Source organism: Crocodylus siamensis, chromosome 5, assembly GCF_052110815.1.
Source record: "Crocodylus siamensis isolate JL-2025a chromosome 5, ASM5211081v1, whole genome shotgun sequence".
Lineage (NCBI taxonomy): Eukaryota > Metazoa > Chordata > Crocodylia > Crocodylidae > Crocodylus > Crocodylus siamensis.
The window spans coordinates 191,304,934-191,322,255 of NC_143399.1; the positions used below are offsets into that span (position 1 = coordinate 191,304,934).

The 17,322-nt window shown below is 40.7% G+C and overlaps 1 protein-coding gene across 1 annotated transcript in view; it reads left to right on the forward strand.

The window, feature by feature from the left end:
* LMBR1 (limb development membrane protein 1) overlaps positions 1 to 17,322 on the forward strand; it is a 109,917-nt gene that overhangs the window by 59,293 nt on the left and 33,302 nt on the right. Inside the window, exons 6-9 of the mRNA XM_090047638.1 lie at positions 3,910 to 4,036; positions 4,556 to 4,624; positions 6,810 to 6,874; positions 8,238 to 8,310. Of these exons, the coding sequence (XP_089903764.1) occupies positions 3,910 to 4,036; positions 4,556 to 4,624; positions 6,810 to 6,874; positions 8,238 to 8,310 (334 nt within the window). The remainder of the gene's footprint in view (positions 1 to 3,909; positions 4,037 to 4,555; positions 4,625 to 6,809; positions 6,875 to 8,237; positions 8,311 to 17,322) is intronic.

Here is a 17,322-nt window from a genome sequence, read left to right on the forward strand (position 1 = left end):
AATATTAGAGGGTTCCAGGGTAATATGTGGTACAAAACTTGGAAACAGAAATAGTATTTCTGTAGAGAGAGAAGTTGCCATGGAAAGCAGAAACTATTTTATTTCAGTCTGACATGTCTGCATGGTTTAGATTTTATCAAATATGAATTTGATTTTATCAGATAAAAACTGTTCATGTATACTGTTTATTTTGTGGTAGCATGATGCACAGTTTCATAGTTAGTAGGGTCGGAAGGGACCTGAGCAGATCATTAAGTCCGACCCCCTGCCATGGCAGGAAAGAGTACTGGGGTCAAAGGCAGCTGCAGCTGGACCTGTGTCCTGGTGCAGGGGGGAGCGCTGCCGGGAGGGAGTGAGTGGAGGGTGGGCAGGGGGTGCGGGTTGGGAATGAGGTGGGCTGGGGGAACTATGGGAGTGAGGGGCACCAGCAGACCAGTGCCTGCTCAGCACAACAAAGCAGCAGGGGGGACAGCTGCAGCTGGATCTGCATTCATTCAGGTGAGTGACAGGGGCAGGGGGATGTTGCATGATAAAAAAAAAACAAAAACAAAAAACACAACAAACCCCACAACAAAATCAAAAGCCAAACTATATAGGTATTTAGAATTTATTTTATTATAATGCTTGAGGCACTGATAATCTTCTAAATTGCTTTAAAATTGTAACTATATCAGTAAAGCATTATGTTCAACTGATACTTGATATATACATGCGCATATATGCACACACAGAGCATCATTTTAATTGTAGAAATATGTGAATTTGGGGTCTTTTAATCAGATAATTTTGAAATTTTTAATGTAGAAAAACAGGATCCTTGCATAAGATATTTGCAGTGCTGTGGCTTGAAAAGTCCATGAGAAATGCTTAATGACCATGGACAAGGACAGGTGATCATACAATAATGCTTAATAGGTGATTTGAAGCATCTTATAACTATCTAAGAGCCAGTATTACTTCTAATCTAACTGCAGTTTCTACCACAAAGCTTTGTTCTTAATCAAAATAGTCTTTCTGTAATGAATATGTATCCAGTACTTCGTTTAAGTTCTTCAATGTATTTTTCACCAGCATCATCAGTTTTGAACCACAAGTAATTCCCTACTTATTCAAAATAACTTCTGATATATTTGTAAATTTCCTGTCTGTATGAATGCTATTTTTGAAGATGGTCATAATAAAGTTAACATTACTCTATAATCGAACCGTTTTGATGACATGCGTCAAAAGATGGGTATGATCCATGAGCTCAACAAAATATTCTGGCAATATTGATCAATTGTTATGATGTTTAAGAATTACCCAGAATACCTTGAAATACAAGTAAGAGAGTTGTTGGTATGTGAGTCTCATCAGGCAGGCAGCTCAGTTTTTAATTCTGAAGCAGGTATCAATGGGATGTGAGAAGGTGAGGAATTAGTTTTTGAAGATGGAGTCAATAACTTGTATGAGATCCGGAAAAAAGACTACAGCCTCCTGGTCAGATGCAAATAAAAGAAGATTCTTGTGCCCTAATACTATTGCTAAGGGATTCTAACCTGGTACAAGCCACACATGCAGACATGCACACACATACTGGCGTTTCATTTTGATTGTGGAAGTATCAGAGAATGTTGGAATTTTTAACAAAGAAAACAAGGGATCCTGCATAAGATATTTACCTAATATCCTTCACAAGTGAAAAATGAATAGGGTCAATTTAAAATCTGACCAAATTTTATGGCTGCCTTGCAGCAGTATCCACAGTCACTTTGTCTAGTTCCAGTTTTATCCATGACCTAATTTTACTTAGACTTTTCAAAGTCCATCAACTAAACTTCAGTAAATGTTAAGAAATCCTTTTTGGAAAGAAAAAACGACTGCTGTATGCTGTTCTGTAGCAACCTCCACATGATAGCATCTGATAAGGTAGGCTGTAGCCTATGAAAGCTCATGCTTCTCTTCACAAGTTAGTCTGCAAGGTGCTCAAAGTGGCATCTCTTGCTCTGTGCGCCATAGACAGTTCAAGGCACAAATTGGCCTGATCTGTTGTTCATGTGTTCACAAAAACCAAACCAATCAGTGATGTTGTGATTATCTTTGAATTTGAAGGACAAACAGTCTATGAGGTGCCATACTAGTTAGTCTTCTTCATGCCTCTCAAAATTAGACCTATTTCATGAGTTCCAAGAAGAATCCATTCTCAGGACACTTGGTGGTTGAAGAAGACCATGCCTGCTTCTTCAGAGAATGAATAGTAGAGAGGAAAACTGTTGCCTATGTCTTGTGAAGAAAGAAATCTTGGGTCTGTCCATTCCTTCTATCCATGAGGTTTTAAGAGGGGCTCAGAAGGTCCTCTCTGTCTTCAAGAAACACTGCTTTGCGTTCCTAGACTACTTGGTAAAATGCATGTTATCCCGCTATAATAATCAGAGTTATGGGAGAACAAAAATTAGGTTCTGATCATTATTAGTAGGAAATGTTAAGATTTTTATCAATGTTTAAGGCCTATCCCACATGAATGAAATACTGACTGAGGAGAATTCTGCATTGTGTCCTTAATAGCTTTAATTAGAAACTTGGGCAAAGTGGTGGGAGAGATTTGGTACCTTGGCTTAGTCTTCTCGCCTGATCTCTAACCAGGGGGTTGAAAAGGTCTTTTGATTCTTTGTCCTCTTCCCTTACTTCAGCAAGTCCAGACCAGCAGGCGAGGAGCTGTTTAGAGACTGCAGTCTGTGCTGCATCAGCCAAGTACAGATGTTTAAGACTTCTAAGACCTCTCTCCCTTCATTCTTGGATAGATACCAAGATCCTGTGGGAACTTGATTTTCTGGCAGACTATCATCTAATGATTGCTTAGACAAGAGGGCAGTAAGGGTGAGGGGGATGTTCTAAGGACAGAAGAGATGAAATAAAGGGGGAAGAAATTTCCCACTTTGCAACTTGAGGGTTTCAAATAGGCTTTCAGTGCAGGTGTATGCCTGTAAAGGCAATGTAAGTCAAAATCCCTCTGACAAATTCTGACCATGCTGGGGTTGGGGAAGAAGGGACCTGTACTGAAAGTCCTTGAAGGAGCGCAATTTAGCAAATGAGAGAATGAAATACAAAAATGTTAATGAATATTCAAGTTTAATGTTAAGGGTGACAAGAAGAAGGTTAGGCCGTCACAGTAATACTAATTCTTAGTCTAATTAGTAATACATATGTTCTCTGAATTTAACATTGCATTAGTATAGGCTTTCACACTTTACAGTATATGCAAACATGTTTTAGAAAGCTTTTTACGTATGTGTAATCTGTGTGTGTCCTGTGAGCAGTGTCTCATCAGTTGTAGAGCACTTAAGAAGTATGATGTAATGGATGTTACTGCGGCACCAAGATGTGGCCAGACTAAGAATGAGCAATACTCCAGGCGTACACTTGAGGGCTCTGTAGACTGTGAGGAATGATGCAGAAGCAATTACAGTTGAAGACTGTTTTAAGTAAATTGGTACATTGTACCTATGCAGGATTTAATGTTGGCTGGGCTATTTGGCTATTTGCCATAATTGGTTTTCCATTCCCTTGATTGGAATCACAGATAAAAATTTGCTAATCCACTTTCTCAGCTGAAAGTATTAGAAACGTAATTTATCTTTTTAAAATGTCCCAGGAAAATCATAAGGTATAAAGATTTTTTTATGGAAAATGAGAGTGGTGTAAACTGTTAAGCTGAAGTAATTTTAAACAGTTTTCTGTGGTTTTAGGGAGAAGGGGGTCCTGGGATTATAAAGCCATAAGAACTTGCTTTTTCCCTTGGATGTAAAAAGGAAAGAAATGCATCTCTCACATGCTCTTAATATATACATATACAAATGGAGTTATTTAATTTAATTTGCTTAGTGTCAGAAGCTTTATATTTAAAATGAAAATCTGTTTAATTTTCTCTAGGGAATCCAAGCACGCATTTTGGAAACAGTTGTTATGCTTATTCTTCTTGCACTGCTTATCCTTGGAATAGTTTGGGTAGCTTCAGCTCTCATTGACAATGATGCTGCCAGTATGGAATCTTTATACGGTATGGACTTTTTTAAAAAGCAGTTTTGCAGTTTATAGCGTCGAACTGGATGTTTGCAATTAAAATACATTTATAGTAATTCTCTGTACTGCTCCTTTTTACAGGGGGGAGGGGAAAGGGATGAGAAGGGATTGCATTTGTTTGACCAGTACCTCATTTTTTCCTTCAGCTAGTGTTTGTAAATGTCCTCAGTATATTGAAGAAATTCAGTAGTCTTGTGGACAGTGTCTTGCGTATTTAACGTTAGAGCAAGTTGCAAATACTGTCAAAGCTACTTAAACAGGGTTTTTCCCCCCTGCAAAGCACCAAGGATTTCATAAACTGTCTAATTCTTTGTTTTATTTATAAAATATTATTGTTTAATCTTAGAAGAAAGAATGGCATAATGAAACAGCATAATTTATTTTGTGTGGGACTGGTATAAACTTCCCATTTTTACTATCTGTTAGTTTAAGCATTTCAACTAAAGCATAACATCTAAGATTTAAGAGTCTAAAGCTGTGCTAATTTTCCTTACAGATCTTTGGGAATTCTACCTCCCTTATTTATATTCCTGTATATCACTGATGGGCTGTTTATTACTTCTTTGTAAGTATTTCTGTGACTCTTTTAGAAGAAAAGTAATATTTTAATTCATGAGTGATAGTTCAGTAGGTATAACCTGAACATGAAAGAAGAACGAATTAGAGTTACTGTGACACTTTCTCAAATGCTTTTTTCTACTTTAGTGTGAGAAGAAAGGATTTCTTAGAGTGATATCTTTTATTGGACCAACTGTGTAGTTGAGATAGTTAGACAAGTTTTCACAATCAAGACATTCTTCATGAGGTCTGACCAGAACAAGCACAATATAGTAAAAGATGAGTATACAGTTGGTTGATCCAATAAAAAAAATACAATCTTAATAAGTCCTTGCCTCTCATGCAGTTTCTGAACAATCACATCTACATCACTCTTACACTTTTCTACTTTAACTCTTTATAGTAGTAGGTTAATCTAGTGTCTAAAGTTTCAAGAACCAACATGTTTCCTTAAATGATCCTAAGGAGCCTTACATGATCCAACGGACTGCTTGGGGCTGGTGGGGAGCAGGAGGTGGGCAATAGGGCAGAGTGTCATGTATGTGCACATATGCACATGCATGTGACTGGCACTACACCCAGTCAGTGCAGTGGAGAGCAGGTCCTGCAGCTCCCTGTGGGGAAAAGGTGTCACTGAGAGTGAAGTGGGGGAGCCATGGCAACATGTTGCAGGGATATGGGGGGGCATGTGCCCCCACAGCTTTGTGTCCACAGTGGGGCATGGGGATGCAGCCTGGCTGAATCATTACTAGAAAGGAGCCACTTCTGTGGGCTGGCAGGTGGGATCTGACCTACATGGCCACTAAGGTGAGGCACTTTGCCCACCTGGCAGCAGTGGAAAGGGAGGGCACAACTCTGCGCTGCCATGGCACCTCACCTTGACAACCATAGTGATGTGGAGTTGTCACCCTGCTGCTGCCAGGCAGGCAGGAGGCACCTCACCTTGGCTGGAGTGGCAGTGTGGTGCTTCTTCCTGTGCTGGGTCTTGCTTGATTTGGCTGTGGAGGCAGCTCCTACCTGGTGCTGGTCCAGCCAGGCTGCAGCCCTGTGCTGTGCTGTGGACACAGAACTCAGGAGGGGCATGCCGCTCTCTGCCCCCCCTCCATGCTCCCCTGATGTGTCACTTAAGGTGTTACCTATGCCCATACCCTACCTTCCCCACACTCCCACCCCCTTCTCCACACACACTGGGGGGCTGGGGCCTAGGGGTGGGGGACATGTGTTTGGGGGGTGAGGGTCTGCAGCAGGGCTGGGGGGTGTGGCAGAGGACTGTGGGTCAGGAGTGAAGGACAGCAGCAGGGCCAGAGGTCTGCGGGTCAAGAGTGAGGGGCACCAGCAGGGCTGGTGGGAGTGAGGGACAACAGGTTGGGCAGGGGCAGAACATCAGTGTATTAGGACTGCTCAGCTCCACGAAGCAGCAGTGGCAGCGGGGACAGCTACAGCTAGACCCACATCCTGGGGAGTGAAGGGGGAAGGAGGAGCTCTGATTTTTTCCATGATAAACCAAAATTAAATGTCAAAATATATAGGTATTTAGAATTTATTATATTGTAATGATTGAAGCACTGGTAGGTTTCCAAATTGCTTTAATATTGTAAATATATCAATAAAACTTTTGTTCAACTGACACACCCATGTTTCCTTTTACTCGTGGAAAAACATGGATTTCGGGTTTTTTGACTAGGCTTGGCTGCTGGCTCATCTTGATGTCCAGCCGTGTAACTACATGTAGCCTGTCATTTTTCCATCCCTGCAGGTGTCTCTGGAGCCTGTTTTACCCTCTCATTTTAGATCCTAGTGATATTCCAAACAAGAATGAAATTTGGGCTAAGTTCTTTTGCCATTTATCAGGATGCCCTTCCTACAAAAACTGTCATAAGCTTCAGCTGCCCTCCAGGTTATAAATGCAACCAATAATTTTGGCAGTGTTGCAATTGGAGGAGGATGAGAGTGCAGAAATGTTCAACTCCACAGCCCTTTAACTGTATGATATGCAAAGAGTGAGATTTTTAATGTCTATTGTAAAATACTATTTAATGACATTAGATTTTAAAAAGGAGCTCAGTTCATTTTTCTGTTACTCCATAGTTCTGATCAGCCATATCTACTTTCAAGAGTCATATGCATATAAAATAGTATGTTCAAGATTTGAATATAGCTTCACCATATCTTCTATCCTTTTTATTCCCCAGTATGCACACCAGTGGGGCTTTCACGGATGTTTACAGTGATGGGCCAGTTGCTGGTGAAGCCAACAGTAAGTACTATGTATTTCTGGACTCTTGACAATCTCTTGACAGTAAAAAATGTAATAAATAGTTGTCTAGATGCATTTCTTTCTAGAAATGTTTGAGATACTATATTACAAAACTATTTCAAAATGAGTGTCATGATTTTTTGGCCCAGTCTAGCAAAAATCAATGCACGTTCTTGATCTTTTGTGAACAGTTCATTCATTTAAATAGTTACCATTCATGTGTCTCATTGACCATATGTATGAATCAAGTATGATCAAGGCCTGAATTCCTCCTATTAGGAATGAATAATGATACAATTTTCCACATTTTACTTTTAAATGACAATCTCCTGAGTTTGTGAACCACGTGTATTATTCTTCAGTTACTGGTATTGTGGAAAACCAGACAGTAACTTTGCTGTCTCTAGTTCCTCTGAGTGTTAATATTTAATATAGAAATAGTGATGAGTGAATAAAACTTCTTGACTTCATGGCTTCATGAAGCTTTCTTCATGGAGAAAATAAGGTTTATGGAGAAGACTAACATTATTTTTCTCCATCTGAACTGAATAATTTGATGCAATAATGTAGGTGAATTACATGTTACTAATATTAACACTACTATCTAACATGCAGAATGCTGTGTGAAAGTGGTGGCATGATAGCCTTAATTTTCACAATTTCTGATTGTATGTGTTGAAATTTGTAACTGTAAATAGGCATTAGAGTTTTTAGTTCTGTTTCATACTATTTTAGGGAATTGAACTGACTGTCAGAACCCTTTAAGTGGCAATGTGGAAAGCAAAGGAGCATTGTACAGCTAATAAGTTTTAAACTCTCTGAGTAGCGTACTATAGTCATGTGTCTGTTTTTTTTCCTCGCATTATGTAGTTTGAAATTTCATATTGTGTGAAATCATCTGTACCTAAACCTCATGTTCAGTGAGGAAGAATCAGTTTGTAAAAACAAGTCAGCCATCTGTGAAGTTATAGTCCATTAGCCATTTTTAATTTTTAGTGCAAACATTATTTTATATTTGCATATTTTAAATTACTTTATATTTGCATTCTTAAGATTTAATTTTTCATTCATACTCCCTCACAACAAGATCATCTTTGGACTGAGACTGAGCATAAAAATTTTCAACCCAAAAGAAAAACTTATGGGAAAATTAAACATGTAAAAATAAGATGTGATGCAGTTGAATAACTTTAGCTATAACAAATATTGTAACACTTAAGTACTGTTTTGCACAATGTTCTTGGCATACTAGTAATGTATGGACTTTCTTAAGAAAGGAAGTTTTGAGGTGGAACCAAAAATTCAGCCAAAGAAGATGCACAAATGAATGTTTATCAGTTGGTATTTATGTTTCTAAATGCAGATCCTTGAAGACCTGGATGAAGAGATATATATCGTCACCTTAGAGGAAGAAGCAATTCAGAGGAGGCTAAATGGTACATATGTTGTGATGCTGCTTTTAGATATGTAAACTAAAGAAAGTAGTGCTTCATAGTCATGTTTGGCCATAAAATAAGTAAGTTTGATTACCTTTGAACAGAAAATGGAGGTTTTCAGACTTCCCGATTAATACTGTGCTTCTGCTTCATACATTCACTTGCACAGGACCATTGTATTTTCCAGACTTGAATATAGGTGATAGATTAATAGGCAGAAAGCCAGTACTTTACCTGTCTTAGATTCCTTAATAAAATGTAAATAGATTTTTAAAATGCTCTGTGAATATATGTTACTATCATATGAATATATATTAATGTGTGTTAGTATCATTAGATATATACCTACTGGTAAGAGGTAAGATTTCTGCAGTTTGCCAGTTTAAGAGATTATCATTTGGTTGGGTAATTCTTGTTATTTAAAAAAAATATTAGTTTATATTCTGCAAACAGAGCATTTTCCATCCAAGCTCTAACAGAGAATAATATAAGTATCAATTATAGTAGTTTTGATTGGTAACAATGGAGGATAGTGGCCATCTTTAGTACTTTCTATCTGTAAAGACTCTATGGGGAGATAATAACTTTAATTGCCAAAAAACACCTATGGCTTTCAGCTCATTAAGGATATTGGGAAATTGCAGCCATTAACAGGCCCCAAATCATTAAACTAAGCAATCTTTTTCCTTTTTTTTTTCTTTTTTTTTTTTTTTTGGCACAAAGCAGTTTGATTTTTTTATCTCTTTGCTTCTCAAAACAAAAAGAAAATTGAAAAATACTCTAAAATGCTGGATTTTTAATGTCATGATTTCACAGCTCTGTCGTCTTATACCTGGGGAGCTTGAGAGAGAAGCTCAGAGCTCTGCTTAGATCACATTATTAGTGGTGGTTATTAGGGACAATTTCTCCTTATCTTTGTTCATTCAAAAAGACAAATCATAAATGGAGTTATGCATGTTGTTTCTGAACTCTGTTCTGTTCTCCCCACTGTGTTTTCAAATAGCCAGATATTCTTTACTTTCTGGTGGAAATACAAGTAACATCAGTAGCGTGAAGGAGGTGGGGAGCCAGGGCAGCAGCCCTGGTTACCACCTTAGCAGGATGGAAGATGCAAAAACAGCTGCTGCTGCAGTTCATGACAGGCTGCACCACTGTTGCTGGCAGCTGTCCCTACCCAGGGCACAGAGCTGCCCTGTTACACCCGAGTCCCATGCTTTTCCTTGGGCATTTGGGGTTGGTTGAGCATGTACTGTAGTATAGTATTTATATCAGCTGTGGTTTTTTGAACCCAAAGGTGGGTTTAGTGAATCTCCTTTGAAGCTACAGTGGGGTAATTAGAATTGTTCCAGGTTTTTTATGTTAGCTAGCAACTGTAAAATATTTATTGTCATAGAAATGATACTTATGGTATATGGAGAAACTGTTTATGGAAAAATGACTTGTTAGCTGTTCAGGTATCCATTACAAGTGGCTTAGAACAGGGGCATCAAATTTACCCAGACCTGCGCCAGTGTGTGGCCTGGATCAGGCTGCATCTGAGCCGTGTGCAGGAGTGCGGCTGGCATGTGGTGCATGGGGCTGAACTGGCCATGTGCACGCCACGTGGCAAAGTGGGCCATCACAGGGCACATCTTGCATGCGGCAACCCTCTGGAGTGGTCTTGCATGCTGGCTCCTACATCCAGACCAGCCCTAGAGCCAGCACTCGGGTCCAGTCCAGTGCGGGTGGCACATGTAGTACGTAACCTGAACCATCCTCCTGTGCTGGTTGTAGTGTCCACGGCACTGGGTCCAGCCCATACACCAGCCCAGCCCTGCATATGGCCTGCAGGATTAGTCCAAGACCCAGGGGCCAGATTCTAGGGCTCCAAAGGCCAGATCTATCCTGCAGGTCTTATGTTTGACACCCCTGAGTTAGAAAAATGGCAGCCATTCGCCAATGGAATATAAGAAGGCTTATGGTTTTTCTGCTAATAACTTTGGGACTCTTGTCCATATTATACATTGTTAGTATAATTTATTCCCAGTAGAGTTTACATGGTGCTGTGCTTATCTTCTTCAAGTATAATATAAATATTGTAGGGGCATTTACTGAATACTATAAAAATACAGGAAAAATAATAGAACCACGCATAGACATTTGAATAAAATAATTCTGAGGCTAGAGCATCTTCCTAATTTAAAAATGGAACACCGGTAAATTATTTCTGTTCCCGGATTTCCCAACAGTTCTGTCTTCTGCATGTGGGAGACTGTAAGCTCTCTAGAGGAGAACCATCATTTTTTATCCAATGCCATTTTTCAAGCTAAACGATTAAAATCCACAGACTACAAAGAAACACCTAAGTAAAATGTACTTATATAAAACAGGTGTTATAATTAGGAATGTACAAGTGATCAATTTTTTTTTTTCAGTATAGTATCCTCATTTTAAAAAAGGGATTTGTTTTGGTTTGAACTAGACTAAAAAGCCATGAGCTTAAGGTTTTGTTTTGTGTTTTTTATTTCTTTCCGTTTTGGCAAGAAAAAAAAGTTTTGTTTTAAATCTTTCTTTAACCTAAGAATTTTTGCTTCCAATTCCATGCATTTTTAACTGAAGCAAATTAAACGAAAGGCTAGAATTATGTACCACTGACAAGAATGGTGATGCTTTGGTGGTGGCACTGGTGAAGGTGACTCTCTCCATCTCAATATAGCTTAGAGGTCTGCCTGAGAGAATATGAACCCAGATCTCACTCTTCCTAGGAAAGAGTTGCAACCACTGTCATATACATTATTTGAGGGGTCGATTTGCTCTCAGAAGCCACTTCACCTTGCTTGGACTTCTGAGGTATTCTTGGAGTAGGGAATGGGATGCCTGTTCCAGCTCAGGGATTATCGTTACCGGTAGGCTATTACAGTCTCTCTCAATGAGTATTTGAGTATTTAATGTGAGTAAAACAGTTTCAACACATCCTAGGACACCTTATAACCTGGTGGTTGGGTATTCTCCTGGTAACTGGAAAATTGCTAAAGGAGGGCATTTGAATCTGTCTTGTACATTGTGAGTGGCATTGCCACCACCATATAAAGAGTTGCATGGGAATTATATTTGTGAAGAACTTTTATAGTATTTGGTTGAAGAAGCTTTTTGCAGTACCAAATTTTACAGTACAAGCCTTTTGTAAATTATTAATAAAGTACTTTTAAAACAAATGCATCTGTGGCAAGTGCTAAATTGTTGAAGTTCTGGTCTTTCAACTCTAAAGGAGGTATCTTTTACTACTCACAAGTAAAAGCTAAAGTAGAATATAGTCTTCACTGAAATGAAGCAGCTTTTGGCCAGGATGGACTTGCAGGTGCTCCTCTTTCAACTGGCATGTAGTAATGGTGCAATTGGGGTCTGATCCCTGATTCGAAAAGTTTTCCTCCTGCCATGCATGTGTGGCATGGCAGGAAGTGGGGATCACATCTTGTCACAGCACTGAATTGAATGTGTGCTAGGGGCCATGGATTTCTTGAGTGTTGATGCCTTTGCAGTATTAAAGACAATGCATTGCAATAATTATGGTATAGGAACGCTTTTAAGTAGTGATAATATTAAACGTACTTTTCCTAATTAATAGATTATTTGAAACAAGCAGCCTTCCTAGCCTAGCGATGTAGCAATAAAGTATTCTGAAATATTTATTTCATTTGGTGTTAAGAACTGATGTTCAGGATTATATTGCATTTGACTACATTTTTTATAAAGCCTCATATATTTCAAAAAGCATCTCATTATAACATTACATCATTTTAATTATGAAAATGAACTTTCATAAACTTTTACAAGTAAATTTTTAGACGTCTCAGTACAGTACAGGAAGTTGTATAGGTTTAACATTTCTGTTCTCTGTCCTAAAGTTTTAAGCTACTGAGGAAATACTAGGTTTAGGAAAGTGTGTGTTTCCAGAATATTAGGTTTCACTACCCACATCACTCCTACAGCAGAAGAATAAAGCTGGGACTTTTTTATATTAAAAGAAAAAAAGTTGCCTTTAGCTATTAGTTTTCCTGAATCCAAAGAGACGGGTGGGGTAGGATCAAAAATCCTTACTTGATCAAAGTTATTGGCTCAGAAGGTATCCTTACGTATGTAAGAAAGATGAAAGGTGTTGTTTTTATTGCACGCTAGTAACAGTGTAATTTTGAACTAATTGGTGTTGAACTGCCAATCACCTAGGGGGAATGCAAATAGATACTCTTACAATTTCCTTTGAGGTACTGAAATCTTATGTTGGGGCTGGAAGAAAAACAGAATAATACCGTTAAATTGACCTTAAATGAGCTGCTTTGTGGCTTTCTTGGAGAATCCCTTCTAACTTTTCATTACTAGTCCAAACAAGTTTCGTCTACCAATTTGATTTATTGGCTAGACAATGCTGACATTGAACTTTGTGCATGCTTGAAATAAAGTTTAATACATCAGGGTTTTAAGCATTTAGCTGCATCCTTTCCAAATACCATTTTGACTGATCTAAAATCTTGCCTGACTCTCTCCCACTCTCTCATAAAAATTTCTTTTGTATAGCAAGCTGCTGTCAGTTTTAAGTAAAACTAGAAGAGCTGTGTTATGTGGAAGACTCTGGATCTCTGTTGGTGTTAGATATTAAGGTCCTAATGCAGTTGCTGTTGACGTCATTGGAAAGGTTCCCATTGATGTCAGCAGAAGCTGCCTCAAGACCTTACAGCCTATACTAAAATAAAAATATATAGCTCCTGAACAGAGCTTTTCTTCAATCCAGAAGCTTATTATGAATAAAAATAACTAAATGCTGACTTTATGTACAGAAATGTAAGGGTGAAATGTTATTAAAGTCAGTGAGAGGCTTTCCAGTGACTTCCTTGTAGCCAGGATTTCACCCTGTGAGTATTTGATGAGTTATTAGTCAGATATTTTGTAAAATATTAACATGATGGTTAAACAAAGGAGCATAGGACCAGAAGGCACTATGGACCATCAAATAAAGTCGCAAACCAGCATTGAAATAATACGGCAATTCAAACACTTTTAGAATTACAATTACTTAACATAATTTCTAATTTAAAATGACTAATTACTTGTTCTGATTAACTTCCAAAAATTTTGAGAAATGAACTCTAATCTTCACAGAATTTAGAAAATAGCCGTGTGAGTCTGAAGTCAGGCAGAAGGCAAGGCAGGATGGCCTCTTAAAGACTTAGTTTGTTCAGAAAGACATCTGAACAAATTAGTCTTTAAGGGCACCTATACATGTGCAGCGAGGCTGCTCTGACATGCTGTAATTACAGTGCGTCTACTGGAGCATGGTAATTACTGTGCTCCAGCAAACTCCAGCATCTCATGTATCAGCATCCTTGCACTGAAAAATGGCGGTGGGGTACTTTAACTAAAGCTTGTTTGATGAACTTTAGCTGAAGTGCCCCTGCTAGTATTTTTCAGTGCGGGGACGCTGATACATGACACTCTCCGAGTGCTTTAATTAGACCATCTCTCGAAGCCGCTCTTAATTAAAGTGTTTCCCCCCCTTCCCCAATTCCCAGAGCATGTGTATACATGCCCTAAGGTGCCATCCTGCCTCACAGAGAATGTAGATTAAAATGAAGAGATTTGGGGAGAGGGTGGAGGAAACAAACTTTCTACACATTTTGCTTATTGTTCAGTTCCTATTACAAGACCTTCATACTTCTTGAGATGAATGTAGCCCTCAGATATAACCATGTCAGTACTGTCAGTGGGAGTCGTTAATGCTTACATAACTTCAGCATCAGCTTTTCCTCTCTAAGGAAGAGCTATGTTATAGCAACAAAATTTTGTATGAAAGAGTATAATGGGTCCTGTACCCCACTACTGAAGGAGAGAGGAAGCCAAGGATCAGCTGGCTGGCTCCAGCCTCCTGGGCAAACTGATAGTGAGAGAAGGCCTTTGCATAAAATGGCCACCTGTCTCAGGTGTGATTAGGGATTGATAGGCCTGGGGAGGAGGTAGTGGGTCTGGTGACCCAGATTGAGATGGATAATCCTAGGACCTGAAGCAAGGGAGAGAGTCTGACCCTGCAGACTGCAGGAGGCAGAGCTCAAGGAATGAGTGGGGCCTGACCAAACAAAGAGGAAGGCCTCCAGGCTGCAGGGAAACCTCAAGAATCCTCTGCATCACTAGGCATCCAGAGAAGTAGTTTGGGGCCTTGCATGGTAGTTTTGCCACAGTGTGGTGTTAGCCCAGGCCGGGGAGCCTTTGTTTGAGAGCAGAAATACTCCTCATTTCATTTGTGTTTAAGTACTGAAGGACCTGGTTGCAGCTGTAGGGGTAATGGAGACCACTTACAAGGGTGCCAAGGGAGCACCAGGTCCTAGACCAAGGGTGGGCAAAATACAGCGTGCAGGCCAGTTCCGGCCCACCAGATCCAGCCTGTGGCTACCCCTGTAGTGTTCCACATGGGGCAGAGTCCCACCTGCTCCTGGTAGGGCAGCCCACACTGTGCTGTTGCCGGCACCCACAGGTCCAGGCCCCCACCAGTGTACAGCTTCTGGAGGGGTTGTTCCCAGTGCAGCTGCAGCCGGCCAAATGCTGCTTTGCTCCCCTTTTCTCCAGCAGGAGCTGCCCAGCTGAAGCTTCCCTCCCTCCTTCAGTGCCTGCCTGTCCAGAGCAGCACAGCAGGGACAGGAGCTGGAGGAGGAGCTGCTGCTGGATGTGAGGGGAGCAGAGCACCACCTGGCCGGTTACAGCCACACCAGGAACAGCCCCACTAGAAGCTGCATGCATTGGCCAGAGCCCTGGCTGGTAGGGCTGTTCTGCTCCTCTCAGCTGCAGCTGCAGCTGCTGCGTCTGCTTCTGCCCCTGCTATGCCTCTCAGGATGGGTGGGGGTGAGGGAGGGGGCGGGAAGTGGAGTAGGTGGAAGGTAGCCAGGAGCTAGAGCTGGAGCTCCATGGGCTGGGCAGGAACTGTCTGGCAGCTGCTGACTAGGTGAGCTCTGTTGCACGTGTCCAGTCCGTCCGTCCCTCCCTCCCCTCATGTCGCATTGGCTCCCAGGCAGCCCCGCCCCCACACGCTCACACCCCCCCTCCACACATCACTCGCCCTGCCTACAGGGTAGGGTGTGCCTGTCCCGCTCTTAAACACTGCTCCCCACCCACCCAAAGTCCCATAGGGAGTTTTGGTGAGTTTTGGGGGGAGGTGTTGACCTAGCCCACAACAGCTCATCAAACATCCCTATGTGGCCCTTGGGTCCAAATAATTGACCACTCCTGTTGTAAACCCTTCAAAGGGTCTAGCACTGTTGTTAGCAGAAGGACTGGTGTTGGACAGAAAAGACTGGGAGTTCAAGCCCAGAGCTTGCAAGGGCAAGACCTGAGGCTGAGGGGCCCAGACCTCATGAGGGTGGGGCTGGAGCTGGGACCCAGGAGTCTATGGTCCTGAGACAGTGGACCTCAGGTGGAGGGGTCCAGCCAGAGTAAAGTGGGTGAAGGCCAGAGGGCCTCAGCCCAGACAAGGGCCTAATACCCAATTGCCCACCTTTGCCGGGGGCAGCCTTCCTATCCAATCATAACATGAAGGTGTGGCAGGTGAGACAACAGAGTGGGATCCTGCGAGGCCAGAGGAGGCAAGCAAGGGTGGGATCCAGGCAGTCTTTGCCACCCCAACATTGGACCCAGTAAAAAGAGGCACGGTAACTTAAAACAAAAATTAAATCCTTTTTCCTAGTAAAAATAGTGCTTGAAATGCATAAGAACATTGCCATATTAAAACAAGATAGCAACTTCAATATGTAGTAGCAAAACATTAAAGGTGTATTAGAGATCTGTCTCTGGTAATTATGTTGTGTTACCATATTACCTTGCAAGCCTTGCTTTACTAGGTGCTATAGAAAATCAACCAAAAAAAATCTTTCTCAAAGAACTTATTCTGTAAGTCTAAGACAACAGACACACAGATAGTTGTAGATTACAAGGAAACAGTGGAAAAAGATTTGTTCACATGATAGGCAATGGTTTTAGTACACCATTTGCCTAAGCACTGTTTAGTTTTTGTATGTGTTGTGGCAAAAAAATTCAAGGAGGTATTTATTTTTGGATAGCTCCTTCCAAGTGCAAGCAACAGTGCCTGAGAGGTTCTAGTTTGAAAACTTTTAAGTGTCTGAAAGAGAGTGGCCTTATTGGCTAATTGGAAATGGGAGTTCACATTTTGATAGTGCATGGGAGATAAAGGGGGGGGGGGAATAAGTCATGATGGGTATTGGAAGTGAAAAGTAGCTAATGCTTGATGCAGGAGAGCAGTGGGAGGGAACAGAAGGATGAAAATAGAGACATGATATGGAAAAAACAATAGCCTGCAATGGTCTTTGTTTGCAGCATTGTGAATGCATATAAGAAGAGCAAGATTGTGTTTGATAGAGCTACAGAAATCAAGTGGGGCAAATATTCAACATGCAGTTTGATAATTTGAACAAGAGGTTTAGTTCTGTGGAAAAACAGACTATGCAGAAGGAATCTGCAAGGCTGGATGTGATGACTTGGGGATCAGAGTTGAAGATGATGCAGCCTAATGTTTTGGGCCTATGACAGGCAAAGGCCAAGAAAAGACCAGATTGAGAAAAGTTGGGAGGAGAAGAGTAAGAACTACTTGTTGGCCAAGTTAGATTTCTGTTAGTGGTGCTGGATCAAAGTTTTCAGTTGGACAAAAGGAGATGCATCTAGCTCTACATCAAACCTATCTGTAGTTAACATACAGATGAGATTATTCAGAAATAAGATGTAGAAGAGAAGGGTCAAAGAGAAGAACTCTACATAACCTTCACAGAAATTTGGAAAATAAATGAGGATCCTTCAAAGACGATGCTGAAGGTATACAAGCAGGAGGAGAACCAGGAGAAGATAATAACAGAAACCAGGAAAAGACATGATATCAAGAAGAGCAAGGTTGGCAGCATTTAAATTAGATGTCAGGAAGGAGAGACTTTTGACGAGAGCAATTTCAATGGAATAAGCTCAAGGAGTAGAAGCTGCATCGGAGAA